This window comes from Serpula lacrymans (assembly GCF_000218685.1).
Source record: "Serpula lacrymans var. lacrymans S7.9 unplaced genomic scaffold SERLAscaffold_2, whole genome shotgun sequence".
Taxonomy (NCBI): domain Eukaryota; kingdom Fungi; phylum Basidiomycota; class Agaricomycetes; order Boletales; family Serpulaceae; genus Serpula; species Serpula lacrymans.
The window spans coordinates 1,881,268-1,900,751 of NW_006763291.1; the positions used below are offsets into that span (position 1 = coordinate 1,881,268).

General features: G+C 45.1%; 3 protein-coding genes across 3 annotated transcripts; all 3 read left to right on the forward strand.

Moving 5' to 3' along the window:
• Positions 1-4,262: 4,262 nt before the first annotated feature.
• On the forward strand, positions 4,263-5,321 carry SERLADRAFT_433497 (uncharacterized protein; the record flags this gene model as incomplete). The annotated part of the gene is made up of 2 exons (XM_007313695.1): positions 4,263-5,125; positions 5,177-5,321. The coding sequence occupies 2 exons, from the start codon at positions 4,263-4,265 to the stop codon at positions 5,319-5,321; spliced, it is 1,008 nt and encodes a 335-aa protein (XP_007313757.1).
• Positions 5,322-11,149: 5,828 nt separating this feature from the next.
• SERLADRAFT_457358 (uncharacterized protein) lies at positions 11,150-13,217 on the forward strand (the record flags this gene model as incomplete). Its single annotated transcript, XM_007313696.1, has 6 exons — positions 11,150-11,309; positions 11,358-11,882; positions 11,976-12,101; positions 12,195-12,322; positions 12,445-12,594; positions 12,732-13,217. The coding sequence occupies 5 exons, from the start codon at positions 11,376-11,378 to the stop codon at positions 12,763-12,765; spliced, it is 945 nt and encodes a 314-aa protein (XP_007313758.1).
• A 1,769-nt stretch (positions 13,218-14,986) lies between these two features.
• Positions 14,987-17,150, forward strand: SERLADRAFT_359518 (uncharacterized protein; the record flags this gene model as incomplete). Its single annotated transcript, XM_007313697.1, has 11 exons — positions 14,987-15,376; positions 15,432-15,538; positions 15,590-15,625; positions 15,686-15,736; positions 15,791-15,855; positions 15,912-15,979; positions 16,040-16,128; positions 16,179-16,246; positions 16,301-16,439; positions 16,498-16,635; positions 16,702-17,150. The coding sequence occupies 11 exons, from the start codon at positions 15,262-15,264 to the stop codon at positions 17,095-17,097; spliced, it is 1,272 nt and encodes a 423-aa protein (XP_007313759.1).
• Between the last annotated feature and the right edge of the window lie 2,334 nt (positions 17,151-19,484).

Sequence of the window (19,484 nt, forward strand, 5' to 3'; positions counted from 1 at the left end):
TTTGTCACTCCCACTTGAGTGCAACCGTAGTCCCATAGCTTTAGAGAATTTCCAGTGTTTTTCATGAGTGAGGGGTTTAGTGAGAATGTCTGCAACCATATCTCCTGTAGGAACATATCTGATTACTGCCTCTCCCTTTGATACTAAGTCATCTCGGATAAAATGATATTTCCGTTGAATGTGTATTGTGCGAGCACGGAACTGTGGATCTCGTGTAAGAATGATAGCTGCTTGATTGTCACAGTGCAATGTTGTAGGTCCATTTTGAGCATGTCCAATTTCTTCAAAAAATGTCCGAAGCCATGCAAGGTGTTGTCCAACATTGCTCAATCCAATGTACTCTGACTCCGTGGAGGATAAAGCTACCATGCTTTGTCTTTTGCTTGTCCAGGAGATTGCTCCTCGGATGGTGATAAAGACAAACCCTGATGTTGATCGAGACGTGTCTGGGTCTCCAGACCAATCTGCATCTGAATATCCATAGAAATCCATGTCCATGGAGACATCTGTGCCATCATATTGTAGTTCCATGTCCCTGGTTGCTTTCAGATATCGGAGGACACATTTTGCAGCTTCCCAGTGATGGCTCCTTGGAGCTGAGCTATGTCTGCTTAGTATTCCAACAATGTAGGCAATGTCTGGGCGGGTTCCGAGCATGGCATACATGAGGGAGCCTACAATTGAGAGGTATGACACTTGACGCCCTTCAATATGCATCTCGTGTTGCACAATATCTTCCCCTGGAGCATTTGCAAGGAGTTTTGATCCATGGGCCATTGGTGTCCATACTGGTTTGCAGTTCTTCATTCCAGTACGCTCCAGGACTGTGTCAATGTATTGGCATTGCAATTGAGATATTGTTTTGTTTGAATGATCACGTTGGATTTCTATTCCGAGGATGTATTTTGCTTTTCCAAGGTCCCACATCTTGAATATGGATTTGAGTTTGGCTTTTGTGATATCCATGAATTTCCGGGATGAAGCTCCTAAGAGGAGGTCATCTACATAGACAACAACAAAGCATATTTGTTTGTTGTCCCAGAATACATAGAGACATGTTTCTGCATTTAGTCTTGTGAAACGGAGCTCCTGGAGCTTGCGATCAAAAATTTTGTTCCATGTACGACCAGCTTGTTTTAACCCGTAGATGGATTTCTTCGATCTCCAGCAGTATCCAGGTTGGATAGGAACACCCCCTGGAGGAAGCATGTACAGTTCTTCTTCAAGTTCTTCATAGAGATAAGCTGTGGATACGTCCATTTGATCAAGTTCTAGGTTGTACTTTGCTGCCAGGGCTAGAATAATTCGGATCAACTCTAAGTTTGCAACCGGGGCAAAAACCTCCTGGTAATCAATCCCCTCCCTTTCAGTAAAACCTTGTGCAACAATCCGGAGTTTGTATCTCTCAATGTTTCCGTTTTGATCAAACTTGATCCGGAACACAGGTTTTGATGTGATGGGTTTTACTCCCTTCGGAAGTGGAACAGTGTCATATACTGCATTAGTATTGAGACTGAGGAGTTCCTCCTCCAAGGCAGACTTCCGTAATTCTCCATCCGGACGTGATAAGGCTTCCTTTAGTGTCCTTGGAAGGTCTGTGTTAGATGGACCAGTACTTGCTATTCCAGCAAAGAATGTCTCCTTTGTATCAGATGTTTCTTCATAAACCTCAGGAGTGTTAGGTTTCTCCATGGAGTTGTCATGCTGCTCTTTTTGAGACTGTTCCTCATCTAGAGTCCTTTGATAATCTCGGTTTTTGTCTGCAGGACGGGTCTGGCGACTGCTTCTGCGCACTCCTAGGACTTCAGCAGGCATGACTGCTTTTTTAGGAACTTGTGCAGGTACTCCAGGGAGTAGACACATTTGTGTATTTGTTGCCCCACCCACTCCTGAAGGTGTTGAATCACTCCTCGGAGGTGTTGGATGCCTTCCAGAAGCTGATCCAATGGACAGGCTGTCTAGCTGTATTCGGACTTTTTCCACATCAGCTGGCTGTATGTTGAGGGGCTGTCCTCCCACTGACTGTAACTCTACTTTGGCTTTCCATTCTGAAGATGGCCAGTGTTCAGGTCTTCGTTGTAGAGACTGTTGTGGAGGGTGTCTTAGCTGATCAGGTGCTCCCACTGCTCTCGGAACGTCTCCACGGAGGTATTGCCCCACTGCTCTCGGAACATTTTCATGCTAATATGGTTCCATTGCTTGTGGAATATCTCCTTGGAGATGTGGTTCCATTTGCAATTCATTTGGATCTCGGATCCAAGGGTCAGGATCATCCTCCTCCAATGTTTTTTGGTCTGGATAGTGAGCATTCTCTGGAATGAGTCCCTCCCACTGATCTGTGCTAGTGTCTGTGTTCCAGGGAGCAGTGTCATCCTTTTGTACCTTTCCGGATTCATTGAATATGACATGCCGACTGGAAAACACAGTCCGTTTTTCAGTGTCTAGGAGTTTGTAGGCTTGCTTTCCATGTGTGTAGCCAATCATTATGGCTTTGCGCCCCTTGGAGTAAAACTTCCCTTGCCTTTTGTCTTTCGGAATAAAGGCATATGCTTGGCATCCGAAAGGGCGAAACAAAGTTGGATCAACTCTCCTTTTAAACAGTATTTCATATGGGGTCTTTCCATGGAGTCCTGATGCTGGGCTGCGTGCTGTGATATATGCAGCTGTTTGCATGGCATCTACCCAAAATGACTTTGGGAGCTTGGAATCATGGAGCATAGTGGTTGCTAATGTAGCCAATGTCTGATTCATGCGTTCTGCAATGCCATTTTGTTCCGGAGTATCTGCAGCTGTAGTTTCTTGGATGACACCATCTCCTCAGAGTTGATTTTTGAATGCATTGCCAGTATATTCTCCTCCCCCATTGCTCCGGAGGAATTCTGTGTATAGTGAAGTGAAGTTTTCTTCTCCCAAATGAGTACGGAAGAATGTTTGGACATCTTCTTTCCATTGCTTGTATCGTTCCAGTGCTTCACTTTTATGTTTTAGGAAATATATCCATGGAAATTTGGAGAAATCATCTACAATGATAATCCAGTACCAAAAACCCTCCCTGGAAGTTGGTTTGATTGGTCCTCCAACATCTGTGTGCACAATTTGTATGGGGCGCTTGGCTCGGTTTCCTCCAGTGGACTTGAAAGGTAATTTCTTCATCTTTCCTAAAGCACAAGGTTCACAAAACTCCAGGGTTCCGGTAAGGGTGTCTATGTCCTGGAGCTGTCTTTTTGTAACCATTTGTTGCAAGCGGTCCATTCAAATGTGTCCCATTCTCCTGTGCAATAAATTTACATCTACTGCTGCAAAAGCTGACTCCGGGTTGATTTCAGGTTTTGCTTGGATGTGATAAAGTGTTACGATAACACAATTTCCGGACATCTCCTGTCCTTTTTATTCTCCACTTTAACTTTATACTTTAAGTGCCACGCGACATTTCCCTTTCTCGCGCCGCGTTGCCTTTCTTTTACTTTTAGACTTAACTCTCTCACGCAGTGGAGCTGGCCATACGGGCTAGGCCCTATGACATCATCAGCCACTGCCTTCATCAACTGTATAGTACACATGTACAAACAACCTGTAGTAGTATATATACCCCAATAGATCCAGGAGACTCCTCAGCGAGTCCTCCTGTTGTATACCAACTAACTCACTGCAGCCCAAGGGGTACCCACTCCCCATCTTCCACTACCTTTATAGTGTGATCCTGTGTGCGCCAGAGTAACTAACTCTTGGTTGTTACATTAGGACTCGCTCTTTCTACTCTCTCGCACGTGTGTGCAGAAGTCCCATCATTTGGGCACCCGGACTCCAGGGTGAAGGAGATTGGTTAGCGGTTAGGAATATCCCACATAGCAGATAGGTGCGCTCCTAGCGACGGCCTTGTAGTGCTTTGGGAGAAGAACCCAAAAACCTTCGATACGCGGCCCCCAGCGTTAAGGGGAGTACCTTAGCTCAGCAGTCGGTGTGGAACCACTGTTGATTAGATTTAAAATACAAACTTTCACTTTCGAATACCTCTGACCAGGCCGGGCACTTGCCTCCGCCAGTCTGGAGAAGGGTTGACAGCTTAACAAGCGGACCACCCCCTGACAACCGTTCGGACCAGGGTTTATTACGTTTACATTTTTATATACTTTTTCAAATACTATAGTGTGGGTAGTCGGAGATTGAGATCCGATACTCAGCTGGGAAGAGGTTGATCCGCAGATAGCAAGCGGGGACCCCCAGTTACCTATTTTTACGTTACCCAAAGAGAACAAGTCGACATGTCGTCGCAAGATATGAATGCGCTACTGCACGCAATGCGTGTGCAGATAGCGGAATTAACCTCGCAGCTCGCCGAGATACAGGCCAACCCCCCTGTAGCAACCCCCTCGGTAGAGAAAAAGTTTAACAAGAAAGTCGAAGTCGTCGCTGACCCTGGCGCCTTCGAAGGAGACCAAGCGCGATTTGCCGAATGGTGGATCAAGCTCCAGATTTGGGTCAAGGCGAACTGGGACGCTTTCGCCGACGATTTTGAGGTAGCCACTGCGGTGCTATCTCGCCTAAAAGGACCTGTGGCGGGTCGATACGCCCAAGTAAGACTCCAGGAATGCTACACCGCGGGTGTGTGGCCTACCTGGGACGATCTCAAGAAAGAGATCGAAAAATATTTCAAACCGCAAGCTGAGCGAGACTGGGCGCGTCAGCAAATCCGTTCCTTCAAACAAGGAAACATGAGGACGGATGATTATGTCACCCGGTTCCTGGCCCTCTCCATCCAAGGAGGGTTAGGTAACGAACACGCAGTAGAACTGCTGGAACGCAATGTGAACCCTCGCATTGCAGAACAGATCTACCTGCAGGATACAAGAAGTGACGACCTGGCTCTGGCAGCCGAGGAAGTCCGACGAGTCGGTAGGGCCATGGAGCTCTACGCTATGCACCAAGGTGGCGGGTCCACCAAACAAACCACCACACCCCAGAGGCGCCCTGGGTCATCAAACCAACATCATAATCACTCTCACGGGTTCAAGCCGTTCGGGCTGCAGCCAGGACAGGGTGCTCCTATGGATATCGGCGCGGTCCAAGGCGGACAAATGCGCAGATTCAAGGGCAACTGTTACAACTGCGGCCAAGAGGGACACATGTCCTGAGACTGTAGAAACGGGGCGCAGGCTGCCCAACAAAATAATCAAAGGCGCCAGGCGCGCCAATTAGAAATCGCAAAGCCGGACGATCGGCTCAACTCTTTGGCCGGTCGTTCTTACGACGAAATCCGGGCCTTCTTCTATGACCAACAGGTCAACGAAATGAAGGCTCAGGGAAAAGAATTCGGGGCTTAGGTCACTTGGGTACCTTAGCTCCTGGTAAAAATGAAGTAAACCACAACAAAGTGGCCCCTGCTCCGGGGTGTTGCACGAGCAATAACGGAATGACGGGGATGGCTCCCCAATTTGTAAATAAATTTTTAAATTTGTTATCAGAAGTATGTACTTGTATAAAGAAATGTAACTGTAATATTTATGATACTACCGCTGCACCAGCGTCTCCCTTGGAGCGTGGCCCCGGCGAGACAAACACTAGGGTGCTTGATTCTGGTAAAACAAAAATAGAAAAACATGTGTCATTCAAAATTCCTTCTTCTTCGGAGCCACCCTTTCCCGAAATCCCAAGGCGTGTGTTGATGCGCACGTATTTATTCCAAAAAGAGATCCGTTTAGACGTTGGCGTGGAAAACCTTGCCAGGGGCAAAGTACACTCAACAAGCGCACTGCTTGATTCAGGCGCTAACGGGATCTTCATAGATCAGGTCTGGGCGGAGCAAATTGGACTCCCCCTTGTAAAATTAGAAACATCTATTCCCGTCTATAACGTCGACGGTACGCTTAACGCAGGTGGCTGTATTACACACAAATGTTCTTTTGTGGTCGAATACCAAGGACACAGAACGAGTCACTGCCGAGGCTACCCAACTAGGGAAGATTAATTTAATCTTAGGCTGGACCTGGCTATTTAAACACAATCCTGAGATCAACTGGCAGACAGGGGTTGTCACATTGTCACGTTGTCCCCAGGAATGTGTAAACTTGGGTAAACCAAATCATGTCCGTCACAATGAGCGTCTCGAAAAGTTAAACGCTAGTCACGTTTACGAGCTCAGATCTCTAGAAAAGATCGACGATGACGATGATGAAGTAAAACCTGAGGAAGAGATTAAGAGGCTGGTACCTCCCGAGTACCACGACTTCTGGAAAGTCTTTTCGAAACACAAATCAGAGCGCTTCCCAGAGGCTAAGCCTTGGGACCATGCTATAGATTTGAAAGACACCTTCAAACCAAGGAAGGGACACATGATACCGCTCTCTGCTCCCGAAAGAGACGAGGTATCTAGTTTCATAGACGAACAACTTAGGAAGGGTTACATCAGACCTTCCAAAAGTCCTATGACGTCCCCGGTGTTCTTCATTCCTAAAAAGGATGGTAAGAAGCGCATGATTATGGACTATCGTTACGTGAATGAGCACACAGTTAAAAACGCGTATCCGTTGCCTTTAATTAGTCAGCTAGTAGACAAATTGGCTGGCGCCAAAATTCTGACTAAAATGGATCTCAGATGGGGGTACAATAATGTACGAATCAAAGAGGAAGATGCTTGGAAGGCCGCGTTCACGTGCCACCGAGGATCTTTCGAACCCCTTGTTATGTTCTTTGGGTTGACCAATTCACCGGCGACCTTTCAGAGCATGATGAATGAGATCTTTGCGGATATGGAAAACTGTGTCGTCATTTACATTGACGATTTATTAATATTTACAAAGTCGGACGATGAGGCTGAGCATGACAAGATCGTGCAAGAAGTCCTTCGACGCTTACAGGAACGGGACCTATTCGTCAAACCCGAAAAATGTAATTTTAAAGTGAAGGAAGTAGACTTCCTCGGTATGATCATAGGCCAGAACGGAATCAGGATGAACCCTGAGAAAGTTCAAGCTATTTTGGAATGGCCAGAACCTACTCGCGTCAAAGGGGTTAGGGCTTTCCTAGGCTTAGGCAATTTCTACCGAAGGTTTATTGAAAACTTTGCAAAAATCACGAGACCGTTGAACGATCTCACCAAAAAGGACCTTGTTTGGCAGTGGGGCGCCAAAGAACAGGAAGCTTTTGATAAGCTTAAACAGGCATTTACAACAGCACCCATATTGGCATTCCCTGAATTAGACAAAGAGTTCCGGCTAGAAACCGACTCTTCTGACTTCGCCACTGGGGCTGTTCTATCAATCAAATGCCCTGATGATCTTTGGAGGCCTTGTGCCTATTTATCGCATAGTTTGTCGCCTACAGAGCACAACTATCAAATATACGACAAGGAGATGCTGGCCATCATTAGAGCTTTAGAGCACTGGCGGCACTACTTAGAAGGTGCTAGGCACCAATTCGAAATTTGGACCGATCATAAGAACCTGGAGTACTTCATGATGGCCCGAGACCTGAACCGGAGACAGGCCCGCTACGCGGTGTACTTGTCAAGGTTCAATTATAGATTAATTCATAAGCCAGGAAGCTCAATGGGGAAAGCGGATGCTTTATCTAGAAGAGAGGATCATGCCAACGGCATTGAAGATGACAACAAAGGTGTCACCCTGATAGATCAATCAAGGGTCGCCAATGTTAGAATCGGGCAAGATTCCGACCTCCTAGTAGTCTTTAGAAAAGACATCTCCCCAGAGGAAAAGGCGCGCCTTGACGGCAATGAAAACTATTTATGGAAAGACGGGCTCTTTCATTTCAAAAACAAAATCTATGTGCCTGAGTCCGCAAGGATCAAGGCAATGGATAGACATCATGACACTCCAGTGGCTGGGCACCCTGGATGGCAACAAACAATGGAGTTGATCTCCAGAAACTACATGTGGCCGGGCATGGTCAAAGACATACAGGAATACGTAAAATCCTGTCTAAGATGCGCCATGGCCAAGAATTCCCATCAACCGCCGGCGGGTAAACTCATGCTGAACCCGATACCAGCTGGCCCCTGGCAGGATATATCGGTGGACTTCACGACGGATCTGCCCGAGTCAAACGGGTACGATTCAGTAATGGTGGTAGTGGACCGCTTCTCCAAAGAAGTGGTATTCATACCCACCAACAAAACCATCACCGCCGCCGGTACGGCAGACCTATTTAAGGATTTCGTATGGTCAATCCATGGGTTGCCAGAAACGGTAATCTCCGATAGAGGACCGCAATTCGCTAGCGAATTTACCAAAGAATTATGCCGGATGCTGGGCATCAAACCTAAATTATCCACGGTGTTCCACCCGCAAACCGATGGACAAACGGAGAGACTCAACCAGGAGTTGAAACAGTATCTCCGGATATTTATTAACGACAGACAGACAGATTGGGCCAAGTGGCTAAAGATAGCCCAGTTCTCTTATAATATTAAACAGTCATCGGCTACAGGAAAGGCACCATTCGAGGTTACTAGATCGTACCTCCCCAGAATGGGTGTAGAACCTGGCAAAAGCAAAAACGAGGCTGCTGGGAACATGGCAAAAGACATGAAGTCTGTCTTGGACGAAACGCGCAAAGCGCTATTTAAAACTGCGGAGCAGATGAGAAACAGGGCAGAGCGTAGACGCTCTAAGGCCCCTGATTACAAGGTCGGCGACCTGGTCTGGTTAGACACCGACCACTTGAAATTAAAAGACCGGCAGTCTAGAAAACTGACCGAAAAGTGGATTGGCCCTTACCGGATTAAGGAAGTCAAACCTAATGCGGTGGAGCTGGAACTCCCAAAACGAATGAGGGTGGTACCCACGGTTAACATTAGCCGTGTGAAACCCTACAAAGGACCGCTGCCGGGACAGCGCGTAGACCGGCCCGGTCCGGTAGTAGTCACCCAGGAAGGTGAAGAAGAGTTCGAAGTCAAACGGGTGGTAGATGCACGCTTGAAGCGTGGAAAATTAGAGTTCCTGGTCCTATGGAAGGGCTATGGAGACGAGGACAGAACGTGGGAACCAGAATCCCATCTGGAAAACTCCCGCGACGCTGTTCGCGAATTTTATTCTAGGAATCCCTCAGCTCCCAGGAAGCTTAGAGGCATGGATTCAAACCTTTTTAATTCCCTCTTTCAACCTATGCCCGAAAATTTTACCACTACCTCCGGAATTTGGTCTCGCCTGGAAGTCGAGCCTTAGAAGGGGGGTAGTGTTACGATAACACAATTTCCGGACATCTCCTGTCCTTTTTATTCTCCGCTTTAACTTTATACTTTAAGTGCCACGCGACATTTCCCTTTCTCGCGCCGCGTTGCCTTTCTTTTACTTTTAGACTTAACTCTCTCACGCAGTGGAGCTGGCCATACGGGCTAGGCCCTATGACATCATCAGCCACTGCCTTCATCAACTGTATAGTACACATGTACAAACAACCTGTAGTAGTATATATACCCCAATAGATCCAGGAGACTCCTCAGCGAGTCCTCCTGTTGTATACCAACTAACTCACTGCAGCCCAAGGGGTACCCACTCCCCATCTTCCACTACCTTTATAGTGTGTTCCTGTGTGCGCCAGAGTAACTAACTCTTGGTTGTTACATAAAGTCCTTGTTTGTGTAACGCAGTGAGGATAAGTTCCTCCTTTTTCCGAACTTCACAAGCATTTGACCCTGCTGGAAAAAGTGTTGATAACCCCGTTTTGGACAATTTGTGGACAGAGACAAGTGCTAACGTGAAGTTTGGCACAAGTAAGACATTTGACAGTGCGATATTGTAGTCTTTTTTGCCAACAGTTGCTTGTAGGATTACTGTTCCAATGCCAATGGCATTTACAGAGGATTCATCCCCAAAACTGATTGTCCTTGGAGGATGCAGAACATGGTATGTTCCTGGCTCAAACCAGGAGCAGTGAGGGACCATGTGGGATGTTGCTCCGGAGTCAATAATAATTGTTGTTTTGGTCTTATCGGGTTCTGACACAAGGTAAGCTTGAATGCGTTTAGCAAGGGGCTTGAAAATATGTACATGTTCCAATGCAATATGACTCTGTTCCTCCTCGGAGTCAGATCCAGATGATTGCTCTGCTGTATTTGCCTTTTCCTTCTTCCTTTGACCTTTTCCGGCTGACTGAAGTGTTCGACACTCCGAGGTGTTGTGTGTTTTGGCTTTGTGGAAGTCACACCACTTCTCCTTGGATTTGAGTGCTGTTTCAGAACCTCCAGGGGCCTTCCCTGACTGTCGTGCAACTTCTGCAGTGATCCGGATCTCAACTGCATCAAAAGTAAGTTTATTTTCTTCAATCGTGTTGATTACCGATGACTGAAATATTTGCCATTCAGGAGTGCATGGGAGAGATTGGAGAAGAGCGAAGGCCATGAGTTTGGTATCAACTCCTAGTTTCATTCTGGAGAGGTGTGAATCAATTGTCCGGATTTTTGCAATGTGGTCCTGGATAGGTGATGTCCCATCCCAGGACAATTTGGTGGGTTGCTGGAATGAATAGAAGGCCAAGGCAATGTTGGACGTCTGATAGAGTGAGACAAGTTTATCAAATAACTCCTTGGAGCTGATGAGGTCTCCAGTCCTCATTAGGAGGGCATCAGAGATGTGGTCCTGGATGATTCCATGTGCCTTCTCATCCTTAAGTATCCAGGTGATCTCAGGATCCTCCGAGGAGGTAGGTTTTCCTGGTGAGGGCTTAAGCTCCTAATAAAACTAAGTGAAACTCAGCCGCTGCCCAAGAGGCTATAGAAACAACTGAGGTATTCCTATACTAAACCCCCTACTACTTATAGTTGGAGGTGCTACTCGCTACAGTATAATGACTCCTAGGAGTACAATTGTGCTCCTAGGAGAACAATGGTTACTCCATGGAGTGGTGGCTATGCTCCATGGAGAACAATGGCTGCTTCGGCAGAGACCGGTTTTGTCCGGTTTTGTCAGCTACAACATAACCATTGCCCTCTGGGCAGACCTGGCCCCGGCTGTGTCCAGATCACACAGCAGGCCATTACAGTTAACATTTTGTGCGGTCTTTACAGCGATCGCAGAGCAACAACGTACAATGGATGCAAGAGTGAGTAGCACCAAGGTAGCCACGTGACAATAGACGGAATGAGCCGAAAGTGCGAGAAAGGTAAACGTAAATGAGTAATGACTAAAAGGTCCTTGGAAAACGCAGCGGACATTTGAGCTTTGGAAACCTGGAACCTACGGGTCCAGGAATACGCACCCTTGCCATGTATTTTCGCACAAGCAGCGAATAATTCCGACGACGAGGTTAAGGAGGTCAACTGACCAGGATGCTTCTTAAGCCAAAAACGTACATATGTGAGTTCTGCCTAGTTTATATAGTACCTGATACTCACTCTCAACTAGTCCTTATCGCCAAGCTTAATGATGTCTATCAATGATAACGAACACATCCTCCCAGTGGCCCCGCTCGATGGTGTCGCAGCTGTGCTGGCTCACTTTTCGTCCAAATCCACTTCTTCAGTTCCCATTCGCGGGGAACGTACCATCTTCTCCTCATTTGCCCTCGCCTCTCGTGTCGCGGTGGTAACTGGAGGGCACCGCGGCATCGGCCTAGAAATCGCACTCGCACTTGCAGAGGCAGGTGCCATTGTTTACTGTCTCGACACGCCTTCCCACCCAGATGACGAATGGGGGGTCGTGAAGGTGCATGTGGACAACCTGGCACCTCTTGGCATTGGTTCAGGAGAAAATCTGGCCAAGCCGTCGCGTCTCGAATATATATCTGCTGATGTGACTTCTCAAGACAAGCTTTCACATGTCTTTCGACAAATCGTCGAAAAAGAAGGACGAATGGACGTGTGTTTTGCTTGTGCAGGTGTGCATGCAAGTATCCCAGCACTCAGTTATAGTGCGGATGACTTCAGAAAGGTGAGTCCTCTGATCTCGTTTCGCGGTCATCACCTAATCTCATTATTTGTCCTGTACCTCTTCACTCTAACGTGAAAATCTACTACGACGTAGCTGATCGATGTAAACGTTACTGGGGTCTTTCTCACCGCTCAAGCCGCTGCACAGCAGATGGTGAACTTGGGTTCGCCTGGGAGCATTGTCCTCATCGGATCCATGAGTGGGAGCGTTGCAAATCAAGTAGGCATCCAAGTTTAAGACGTGTGTGCTTAATTTATTTCTGTTCTCATCTATGCTTTTCTTTGTCATCCCACAATACTACTTTGCACTCAGGGAACAACGTTCGTGGCGTACAACACTAGCAAAGGCGCTGTCCTTCAAATGGCTCGCAGTCTCGCGATCGAGCTCGCTCCACAGAAGATTCGTGTCAATACTATCTCTCCAGGATACATCCTCACGAAGTAATATCCTTTCACGTATAGTATGTGTCTGTACTAAGAAGTAAAATTTTCTTTTGCTGAATTCGTCCATCTCATGCCTCTGTATTCATCGACGACTACTTATGTATATTACTCGCTTCAAGGATGACGTTTGCCTCTCTCGAGGCCAAGCCCTCCCTGGCGCGGGAGTGGACCTCTCAGAACCCGATGGGTCGATTTGGTCGCCCAGACGAGCTACGCGGGGTTGCTACATGGCTTGCAAGCGACGCCTCGACGTTTTGTACTGGCAGCGAGTGAGTTGAACATACTATATTCTTTAAATTTTTCCAGCGGTCCTCTCTGCTGTTTCGGTGTCAGCGTGTTTTATGCCCAACTTTTGGTCCCCATTTCTCTCTTTCTATTAGATTGCTCATTCAACTCTTTCCTGCAGCATTATCGTCGATGGAGGCCACACGGCCTGGTAAAATAACAGGAGAATATAGCGGATATAGAACGAGTGGCCTGTTCTTTTCTTTCTTCTGGGACTGCAGGTTGCAGGTTGCAGTTGTACTCGTATCACATTCTGAATTCACGTATCTGCGCTCGAGATAAACCCTCTCGCATTCGACTTCCGTCATTGGTTCGAGAGGTCTCAGGGATGCGATACGCCTGGTCTCAGGTATTGACATAGCAAAAGGCCAGGTCATCACGCTAAATGTCCTGGGCTGCTTTGATGTTTCGGCGAAAATCGGAGGATGCTAAGGAGAGATAGCGACATGCGTTTGCAAGCCTACAATCATGATAAGAAGACTGTCATGCAAAACCTGGCTGAAACTAGCGGGAAGTGACACAATGGGGGACACACATTACGAAAAAGCGTGTACACAAACGAAGGAGCGTGGTTCGAATTTAATACGGCTTGAGATAAGCAAAGCCGCTATATTGTCAACAGCAGCAGCTTGAGGGACAGGCCTAGTACTTTGTCTGGGCATGCCGTGAGGAATGCTGCTGCATTATTGTACTACGCGACCTCGACGCGAATAGGCCAAAATTGAAAGTATGCCGAAAAGTGGCGGCAAATCAAATATTAAATTGCCGGATCGTGTGTTGTTCCAGTCCTCGGAAGATATTACACTTTTAAGCTTGCACAAAGCCATGGAACTCGTTTCGTTATTTTTCATCCATGCTATCCCATAAAGTATTGCTTTTCTTCACCTCCCATATCTCCCGACGTGCAATAGCGCGAGTCCTATCAACTTTCCTATGCGCACTCCTTGTCGTGATCCGTCCTTTCTCTCATTTCGGTGGCTCCACAGCGTTCCTTGTGCTCAGTCTGAAAGAGCTCGTCTTTTCAGTTCAAGATGACCTCGCACAACAGCTAGAACTCACCGTGCTTAATATCACAGGTGCCCTTGTCGGCATTGGTGTGTCTACTTTAGCGAAATACCTTGCTACTCTTCCAAAGGAAGGCTCAACTGTTTCGAGGCTTATCCCTGCTCTTTTTCTCGTCGCAATCAGCTTTGTTGGTGAGTTCGATCATATTTATTTCGTGCAGAGGTACATCGTGGACATTGTTTTAACTCAAAATTCTTCAGCTGGATGGCTTAAAAGTCGCTTACCTCGCCTACATTTATCTACCCGCATTTCCTGTTTTCTTGCAATATGGATGCTTACTTCAAATGCCGGCATACATGATGTACGTAATTACGACTTTCGGTATATTTTCATTCACTAATGATATCCCGCAGAGCGCACTCGCTGACGCTGGAAACTTCCTATGGATAACGCTTACGGCCGCAATAGTCTGCCTTTTCTCTAGCTTGCTATTATTACACTGGGCGTCCACGCACTTCGTCGAGGAAGTGGCTTCCACTTTGTCAAGTCTACACCAATGTCTCTCCCTTTCTATCGATAATGCTTTTTCGCCTTTGTCTTCTTCGACTGCCACCAAGCTCAAGGCCATGCATTCGGATCTCGTGCACAAATCTGTTAATTTGAATGAACTGTATTCACGAGCTGCCTTTGAACTGCGAGTGGGTCGAGTCGGTGGTGAGAACTCATGATATATATATGTATGCAACGTTGCACTAATACGGAGTAGTCAAATCTATCAAACCCCTCATAGGTATCATCGAGCATCTAAGGCGAGAACTTGCTTGGGGAACATATGCTCCTAGGCTCTTGTCTACTACGTCTAAAAACCACGTAACGGCGCCGATGTTTGAGACTACCGCGCTCGAGCTTGGAAAGGCTATCTTGGAATCGCTGAGTGCTACCGAAAAAGTGGTTATTGGCACTTTTACCGGAGCAACTCTGACTCGAAAGTCCTTCCAGTCTGAGAAATATGCTATTACTTCAGCAGAGACAAAACTGTTTGATACACGATACACTGCAGAAGACGAACTGCATAAGTTGATTTGCGATGCCGGCACGCACCCAGATTTATCACATCAACAATTCCGGTTTGAAAACGAAATTCCCTACCATTGTCTTTTTGTAACATCATTATTACAGGTGGGTGGTGCGGTATGCGTATTGGTTTCTCATTACTAAATGGCCATCATCTGTAGATGGCAAACGACGTTAGCCACGTCCTGCAAATGACACATATGCTAATCAAGTACTACGAAAAACTACCTCTTCGACTTTGGCATCCCCGTTTCTCGTTGCAATGGTTGGGCGTTGCACCTAGAACATTCGTTTTAGACGAGCTTGGAACCCATCTTGCCCAAGATACCATTGACGCGGATACAGCCCTTTCTGCTGAAGAAGCCCGCCAAGGACTTGCAACTTCAGATGAATCTCATAGCCTTCATGACAATATCCACGACCAGAGTAATCACGCCGAGGGCTCGTACTTTCCCTCTATAGAGGAAAAGGGGCAGAAGAAAAAATTCTCCCCTCGGACTTGCGCTCAACGACTTCCGTTTAAACTTCGCCGCTTATGGAATCATCCACAAGTTCTTCGTGTACGTCTTTGTATGTCGAAATTAGCTAGGGATGCCAAACATTCAAGCCATCTACGTCATGCTCTGAAAAATGCTGCAGGCGTAGCGCTTCTGAGCACTCCTGCATTTTTCCCACAAGGTTCAGCAGGTCAGTTGCCACGTTCTCTCACAGACTTTGATATTTATCCACTATCTTGGCATAGGCTTGCGTTGGTTTACGCTTGTTCATGGCCAGTGGATGATCATAAGCTATGTTTGGGTACTAGAGACTAATACAGGAGCGACGTGGCGAGTTGGCTATTTGCGATTAGTGAGTCTTTGTTTCTAGTCGGATTAGGCAGCCGATTCAGTTGTGATCTAGCTCGGAACAATCATCGGAGCTGTTTATGCGTATATTGTAAGCGAAATCTACTGCTGCTCTTACGTGGGAGGAAGAAATTAACGCTATAAACCTCAGATGTGGTTAATATGCCACAGGAACCCATATGGGCTTGTGGCGATGGTAACTGTAAGCTACACAGTTTTGTATATTGGGAGAGGTTTCTTACATTGAACTTCGCAGGCGGCTGATATACCAATCACCTGGATTATCATTCATTCGAACATCCCTTCCCTCGGTGTAGTTGCGTGAGTAGCGTTGACCACTGTTGACAAGCATTTACGGGGCCTAACCTTCCCCTCAGATCTGTAACTTTACCTCCAATAGTACTATCTCAATACTTGAGCCTAGCTACGAATATCTCCACGCTTGGTGAGTTCTACATTGATCGCATGGGGTTACGAGATTGCTTTGTCTCATCTGCCAAATTAGATCTTGCTGTATATAGGGGTGCAATGATCGGCATAGGGATCGTTGCAGCGCTTCTCATGAATAGTCTTGTATTTCCTAGGCATAGCAGGGTACGCTTTCCACCTTTTGGCTTTTTGGAGAGTGCTGACTTTGTACGCAGGTTTTATTCTTGAACCACACCAGTCGTTTGCTTGGCTTGCTCAGTCACTTATACCTGAACTTGAGTCGGTACGGTGTTCTTATTTAAATTATCATTTTCACGGCTCTGAAAGTGTCGAGCAGAGATTTGTTCCACAACAGTTATACAGATATGCGTCACGACAAACACAAGACTTTGAAGTTGGAGCTGCAGATTCGTAATGCATTACATCGGTTGTCGTCGCTGATGGCATCCATGCGCGATGAGCTGAGTCTTGTGCCTGTGAGTATCGACATACAAGACGACAGGAGAAATTGTTATTAACAGACCTTGTGCGCAGAAACCAGTGCACCATTATCGACAAGTTGTGCTGAAGTTGCAGAAAGTACTTGACTTGATGGCTGGTTTGAGGAAGATTAGAGAAAAGATACCTCGGAATATAACTGTATTTCCCGTTCTCAAAGAACGACGCGAATTTGTTCGTCTCGATTTTGAAGTGTCTATCCTAATATGCGACGCTGATATGGCGTTCTTTTGGATCTAGGTATCTTGTGTTTGTATCTCCTTATTTGCATGCGAGCATGTCTTCAGAGCAAGGCAGCCTCTCCCTCAGTTCCTTCCTTCGTCGAGACAAGCTCTAGACGTCTTAACTAACCAAATCGAGTCTCGAATACAACACGCACTAGAAGAAGACAAATCGCTCGTGGGCGTGTCTCTTGCATATTCGCTTGCGGAGGTGGAACTCATGAAGGATATGGTAGACACAATAGAAGATTTGTTAGAGCTGTGCCGACAGTTGTTTGGGACATCGACGTGGCTGACACAGAGCTGGTCGGGGGTATATACCGACGATGGACCCGGAACACCAGGGGACAGTTGGTATGGGGCGTTGGGTAGAGACAATGGTGTTATGCGAGCACAACATATATTTGCGAGTTAGATTTAGTGTACGATGCTATTATATTCATGTCTGGTAATCTGTCGAAATATATAGAAATTGATGAAAATATCTGTAAAAATCATCAAAGATCAGAAACATTTGAGTAAGCCAAATCTCCAGGTATTTTTAGATTTGTCTTGTAGAAATTGGACAAACCACATTTGAAAAAAGAGAGAAAATTTGGAAATCTGGAACATCCAGATATTTGGTGTTATCTGCAGAATTCTGGTTGGATCTTCAACCACTCAAAATAGCATTGAAAAAACAGCAAAAATATTGAATTATCTGTAAGCTATAAAAACATGTAGGTATCACTAGAAAATGTGAAATGAGAGCTACAAAGTACTGCAAAAAAACTCGAAAACAATGCCTAAAAATGTAACACCAGGAATTTCTTTAATCCACGATGGAAGCTGCTAGTTTCTAGATGTATAGTCAGTAAACAAAATATAGATAGTAAATCAATATGCGTACCTTTTATTCTGACCTCTCTGTATAAACCTGGAATAAGATCAGAACAATATTAGGCTAGAGAGAGAACAAATAAACCTGTTTTCTGTACACCGCCAATTTGTTCCAATACTGCATGAATTGTCACTGGTGCCATTAAGCTGGATTATTTGCATGCCATTTGATAGCACAGAGATCTCCGTAAAAATTGATTAGAAATAATTGCTGGGGGGATCAAAAGTTGACATTAGTGTGAAAGCCTTTAAATTTGTTGGCACTATTCATTTGCTAGGTGGTTTCAGTGGTGGGGGAATAATTGGTACCAGTGGTGCACATGAGGACACCTCACCACAGCTGCTTGTGGTTTGGAAATTAGAACTATCAAAGCTGGAATGAGGGAGTCAATGTGAAGATTTAAGGTGATGGTAAGGAACAGGGTGACGGTAGAACCATTGGTGGTATATATGACAGTATACTGGTATGATAACACATATAGCTAATGATTATTATATTAATCCACACTTACTGTGACTGATTTTTGCTAAGTCCATTTTGCTGAATTCATCTTACTGATACTCCACATATCTGTTTGAGTCTGTAAAAATATGCAAGTAAGCAAGAAAGTGATAATAAATATATAATGTGCAACACCAATCTTGATTATGGAACTTATGCAGCATTTCTTATATGTCAATGAGTTACTTGATCACTGATTTCCGTGATATGTTGTCATTTGTCTATATACACTGGGTGCATAGCGAAATATACCCATGAGAAAAATCTGTAAAAAAAGCTTGAAAACAAAAATACCTTTTTCAAAATATTTCTCCCATAATCATTTTTTGTTATTTTGTTTTTCAAACGGAAGTGTTCACCAAATGGAAGTACTAGTGTTCACCATTTGGATGATGCAAAGAGCCATCCATTTGAAAAAAAAATATGTATGGGAGAAATATCTTGGGGAAGGTATTTCTGTTTTCAAGCTTTTTTCCAGATTTTTCTCATGGATATATTTGGCTATGCAACCAGTGATATTTATATTTCAAGCTTTTTCCACATTTCTAGATTGCAACTTTTCACTGGGCACCATGATGATGGTGTAATGGCAACAAACATTTAGATAAGATTCAGAACAACTCAGCTGGCAGGATTCAATCAAATGTCAGGAAAATAGTCACATAAGGAATTATGTCACATGTAACATGATCATCATTGGACTGCAGCTTTGATTGTGAATCAAAGCTGCAGTTCAAGGATGAAAACAGTCTGGAAGATAATTAGAAATAATTTTTAAAAAATGCTGTGGATAAGGGTTGAATATAAGGAAGATATGAGTTTGAAATGTTTCATAATAAATGCTTAGGATCAATGATAATGTAATTTAGAGTGGATCCTTGGATAATTTTATAAATATTTTCTATATAATATATGAGATAGTAGTACAATGATTTTACTTAAAAATTCCAGACTCAAAGCTGTGAGGACAGGCAAATGATATTAGGGACCACATTTTAAAATTTTGCTTCATGTTTTCCTTAGATATGATTGGTATATTTTTACAAAAAAATCACTGTAAGATCACACTGCAAGTCTAGCTATTATAAGTCGATCCCCACAGTGAGTGGACAAGTTTTGACCCTAGTCACGTTTTATATTCACTGCGGGGATCGGCTTATCTTAGCTCGACTTGTAGTGTGATCTTATAGTGATTTTTTTGTTACAATATACTAATCATCCCTAAGGCAAAACATGAAGCAAATTTTAAAATGTGGTCCCTAATATCATTTGCCTGTCCACCACAGCTTTGAGTCCTGGAATTTTTAAGTAAATCATTGACCTACTATCTCGTATATTATATGGAAATATTTATCAAATTTCCAAGGATCAACCTCTAATTTACCATGTCCATTCGATCCCCAGGCTTTCTATAAGGAAAC